General features: G+C 40.5%; 1 protein-coding gene across 1 annotated transcript; it reads right to left on the bottom strand.

Annotated features, from left to right (window-relative positions):
• Window positions 1–2,462: 2,462 nt before the first annotated feature.
• Window positions 2,463–4,339, bottom strand: LOC104117503 (low affinity inorganic phosphate transporter 1-like). The gene has a single exon (XM_009628564.4). It carries the CDS (start codon window positions 4,181–4,183, stop codon window positions 2,606–2,608), a length of 1,578 nt encoding a protein of 525 aa, XP_009626859.1. The 5' UTR covers window positions 4,184–4,339; the 3' UTR covers window positions 2,463–2,605.
• Between the last annotated feature and the right edge of the window lie 1,089 nt (window positions 4,340–5,428).

Raw genomic sequence — 5,428 nt, 5'->3', positions numbered from 1 at the left:
ATAGGCAGAGAACAGTTTAGTCCCGTTCCACCAAAAGCTAATTTTGTTCAGAAGTAAGTTCTTTCTTTCAGTGAATCAAACTTTGAAGGCCCTTAGAAGCAAGAAAATTGGCCTACAAGACAAGAAGAAGTAAAACTTAGAATACATTCATACAAAAGTAGGAGAAATAATGAAGGAAGAAAGGAACATACCGCTGCGGCATTGTGCATGGCATTGTTCAACAATCATTCTCCCGAGAGTGCATGAATCTTTTCCTAGCCTTTTTCTGAAGCCAAAGGCTTCAGATAGTTAGCAAGCTCCACTAGCCGGGATAGCAAGTTACATCTAGTAGAGACCGGAAGGGTAACATTCCTCCTCATTTGTGGATCTTCAGAAGGGGAAGCATAATTTTGCTCCAAATTCCCATGAACTAGGGAGTGTGGAAGAGGAACACCTTCTTCATGGTCAGATGCGGCCAATAGAGGTGATGTAGCAACTGCTTGTGGAAGAGTGGATGCAGATGGAAGTGATGTAGCAGTTGTTGGTGTTGGTGAAGGCGGAGATGAAGCTGATGGAGTTAAAGAATGAGAAGCAGCTGCATAAAATGCAGTGCCGGCTGTTGGATGCTCTCCAACCAAAGACGGAAAGGACCCGGTACTCAGCCCCACAGAACCGTTTACAATAATTGGGGCCCGAAAACGGGAGTTGGCATATTCTACCAAATCATATTCTCCCCAAAGTACTGAGACATTGTCTTCAGTTGGTGTAACCATATCAACAAGACGAGATGTGGATAGTCGCCTTCTATGTAAAGAAGTCCCTCATCAACAAGTTCTTCATCATCATCAATCATTACAGTGTCTATGACCGGCCCGGAAGGAGGATTAGTCTTCATTGCCACCGGAGATGACTCGGGGGCATCAATCTTTGACTAGTCGGCCTAGAAGTCCTCGGTTTTGTTCTTTGTAGAACTATCATGCTTAGAGGAAGAAGCCATTAAAAAACAAGAAGGAAAAGGTTTTGTGTTTGAAGGGAACTAGAGAAATAATGGAAAACAAAGATGCAAATCAGGAGCTCGAGAAATTATGAAACGCAAAGGAAAAAATGTGGCATATAAATAAAATTTTGGCGGCTAAATTCATGGCCATGATCACCTCGATAATTGAAAAAAGTTGTGCTGAATCATGGGATGACGTATGTTCGAAGCATTAAATTCGAAGAGACGTGTGTCTAATCAACTGTCAGGAACTTTCAGAGGGAGTTATAGTAATTTTCGCCAAAAAAGGTGTTTCTACCAACTTCCCGGTAACACAAAGTTATGTCACCAGAAAGCAGGGGGACTATCTGTATAAGGTGAAATACGATATGACACGTGAACGTCTAAAGAGAGGACAAGTGGAACCCAAGACAGGAATGACCGAAGACCGAACGCAACCATTCCGCTTGTCACCGGAAAATGATAACGTTCATAAAGGTGTGTTAAATACTCTGCGCCCGATAGCATTTAATAAGGAATATTCTGCAGCATTAAGAGCGACGGTCCGTTACAGAGAATTTTTCATTTATATTTACCGTTACATCTTCATCAATAACCCTCATAATTGACATTAAAAGAGGACATGATCCTAGGAATTGCTAGACATATCTATAAATAGTGAGCTCAATTATCATTGTAAAGGACACGAATTTCTAGCTAAACCTACACTCTATTCTATACAAAACTTTATACAATTTTACTTTCTTATTTTTTGATCTCATTATCGCTGTGCCAGGAAACACTGTTTCAGGAATTATCATCTTTGCTGTTTTCATCTATATTTCAAAGCTAAATACTATACATTTCTTCAATTATTATATTATTTAAGGATCAAATTAATTTACTTGTCTAGAAACCACGTATAAATTCAATTGTACCGTTTTACGGGTAAACAATATTCGGAAAAGTTATTATGTATCATTGACACTTAAACCTAACCCCGATTGTCAGTATGACACTTCAACTTACCCAATGATCAAGTAGACACTTCAACTTGACACGAGAATGTGTCGTTGAGAGGATAAGAAAATGAAGTATTCAATGCTACGGAAGCAATAAGGACTCGACAAGAATTGAAGAAGCAGCGGCTGGTTGTGAGGGGGAGGGGGGGGGGGGAATTCGAAAGAGGATGTAAGCTTTGAAAAACTAGAAAAAGGAAAAACATAATTTTTAGGGGTTTCACGCGCTCAACACTTAGTTTGCCATGTTAGCTCAGGTTGTCCATGAGACACACCTGTGTTAACATTTAATGTGTTTGATTATTGGATAAGTTTAAGTGTCAAACTAACAGTTGGGACCAAGTTTGAGTTTGCCTTTCAAAAACATATACTTCAAATATATTCAAAATTAAAGAAAATGTAAGAAAAGTAGTAAAAACATCAATACCATTTTTTCATAAGTCTTTAACTTGTTAGCGTTCAGTTTGAGAGTAAGATACACACGATCGTTAAAAGAATCTTGAAAAATTCAGCAAACAAGAATTACAATTAAAATACAAAAAAGACAGCAACAGATACATAGAATAATATAAAAGAAATGAAAAAAAAAGAACACAAAAACACTGCATCAATCACACAATAGAATCACAACTCAACTTTCTCCAGGTATAGTTTCCTGTGATGCTTCCTCTAGGGATTTTCCTTTGGACTCTGGCACACAGAAGGTACAAACCATTCCCAGAGCATTGATGGCCCCTAGGGCAATGAGCGAGTTCTTTATGCCGATACCCGCCGGGTATCCTGCATCGGTTTTCGTTGGATCTTTGCTTTGTGCAGCGTACAGGAACCCGTACGCTCCTACTATAGCTCCGGCTTTACCTGCAGCTGCAGAAATACCATGACATGTTGATCGAAGTCTGGCCGGGAAAATCTCAGCCGGGACCACGAATGTGGTTGCGTTTGGCCCAAAGTTCGCGAAGAAGAATGTGAGGGCGTACATTGCAACGAACCCGATATGGTTGTCCTTCTTTGTCCAATGATCGTAGGGAATGGCAATGGCAAACATGAATACAGTCATGAAGAAGAATCCCATCAATTGGATCGCGAACCTTCCAACGATATCGATGAACGCCACGGTGAACCAGTACCCTGGCACTGTACTAAGTAGTGCAATCAAGGTTTGTGCTCTTGCAATCTTGTAAACTTCTTGAACAGCATTCATGGTTTTGGCTGGTGGAATCCATCCAATTGCACTGAACACATCTTTCTGGAAAAGATTCTGGCTATAGAAAGCAATGTCCAACAAGAACCATGTGGAAGTTGTGCCGAATAGGTGCAGCCCGTGGCGACGAACGAATTCCCATGAAAATAGACCAAATTTATTGGTTTCGTCCCTAGACATTTGTTCGATTTTTGCATCCTCGGGATCAATTTCAACTTGTAGCACCCTCCCCATGTCCTGTGCGGCTCTTTTTGCGTCTTTCGCCACGAGAGCTGTGTATCGGGCTGTTTCGGGCATCTTCATGCGCCAGTAGTAAGTGAGGCCAGCTGGTAATGCTCCGAACATGAGAATTATACGCCAAATGTAGTCGGCTTGTGGCACAGTAGAAAGAGCTGGATTTTCTTGGAAACTTGGGACATTATAAGCATGATCAAATCCAGCTGACACAATAAGTGCAATTATCCCGCTGAACAAAATTCCAAAACCTTGCATAGCGAAGACAGCAGCAATGAAGGCGCCACGGGTTTTCTTGTTTGCGTATTCGGACATAATCGTGGCTGATAAAGGGTAATCGCCACCGATGCCAAATCCAAGCCAAAACCTGAAGAAACAGAGAGTGGCCATAACACCCTTAGGAGTACTCCCAAAGGAGAGCCCTGATGCAACGGAACACAAAACCATGATAATCAAAGTCATACCATAGACCGTTTTTCGGCCCATCTTGTCACCGAGCCAGCCGAAGAAAAGCTGGCCGGCGAGGGTGCCGACAAGGGCAACACCTGTGACCGACGCTGAGACGGTCGGAGGGAGTGTTCCGGGCTTCAATAACTCTGGCTTGGTGTAGTATAAACGCCCAAGTAATTTGGTTACAAGTGAAATGCTGAAGAGATCATAGGCATCAGTGAAAAATCCCATTCCAGCAATAACAATTGCTGTGAAATGGTAGAGTTGAGTCTTGGCCAAATCAAGTGCATTAAGCACTTGCAGATTATTATCCTCAACAGCCATGGCTAAAATTGCTTCTTCAGAAGATTGTAGTGCACCTTCTGAAATTAGGAGAGATCTGTTGGAATAGAGATATATGGATTTATTGGAAAATGCTAACTACTTATAAGAGTTGTCTAACTAATACCATTTCAGACAAACCAGAATAATACCTGGAATATTATGGGCATATACCTTTATATCATGTCAACAAGCTAAGCTTGCTTAGTTTAAGTTATGTATGATACTCACAATTATCTTTGCAATTTCTTACTGCCATTTAAGTATTAGCATATATTTAGTTGGCCTTTGAAAAAATCTGTCCATTATCTTTATTTTAGACATAGTCTTCTGTGATGTTGCACGGACTCTTCAAATATGCTGGCGAGCCCGTGCTGGATCCTCTAAAAATGCACTACTTTTAGAGGATCCGATGCGCATCCGGCGACATATTTTCAGAGAGTTTGCGCAACATAGGTCTTCTGATACATACATATATATGCACATAGCAGGGGTGAATTTAAGTATCAGGTTCATCTTAATCCAGTACTTTCAACGTGAAATATATGTTTACATTTAAAAATTACTAAAATTATAACAAATAATATATATGTTCCTATAATTTTGAAAATACAGTGAATTAAACATAGAACGTTAAAGTTTGAACCCCGTAGAATTTAAATTCTGGATTCTATAGTAATGTGCGATCTATCCAAAATTCACCGAAACTATACGAGGTCTAGTGATTCAAGGATGTTCATATACTGTGTTAGGTGGTTTTGTTTGCTTATTCCAAGATGATGGTAGATTCCATTTGAAAGAGAGTCTTGGAGCAACGCTAAAGTTGTTTCTGCGTGACATATAGATCATGATCATGGAAGCAACCACTAATTAATGCTTGCATTAGGGTAGACTGTTTACATCACACCCTTGGGGTGCGGCCCTCCTCGAGTGCGTGCACGCGAAATGCTTTGTGTACCGAGCTACCCCAATGGTAAATTCCATTTGTCCATATTTACGAGGCCTCTAACATGTATGCGGAGTTCAAAGGAATTGAAGACATGGATTCCATCCATATCATCAGGGGTGAAGCCACCTTTTAACAAGGGTGGTCAATATTTGACTATCTTTCATCGAAATATTACGAAACATTACACTATATATATATATATAACAATAACAACCCAGTATAATCTCACTAGTGGGGTTTGGGGAGGGTAATGTGTACGCAGACCTTACCCCTACCATGAAGTAGAGAGGCTGTTTCCA

This window comes from Nicotiana tomentosiformis, chromosome 9 (genome assembly GCF_000390325.3).
Source record: "Nicotiana tomentosiformis chromosome 9, ASM39032v3, whole genome shotgun sequence".
Lineage (NCBI taxonomy): Eukaryota > Viridiplantae > Streptophyta > Magnoliopsida > Solanales > Solanaceae > Nicotiana > Nicotiana tomentosiformis.
The sequence above is the reverse complement of the archived record's forward strand: the minus strand, read 5'-3'. Positions and strand labels throughout refer to the sequence as shown.

What these genes read in the sequence shown, in the direction of transcription:
- LOC104117503 (XM_009628564.4), bottom strand. Translation starts at nt 4,183, where the DNA reads ATGGCTGTTGAGGATAATAATCTGCAAGTGCTTAATGCACTTGATTTG.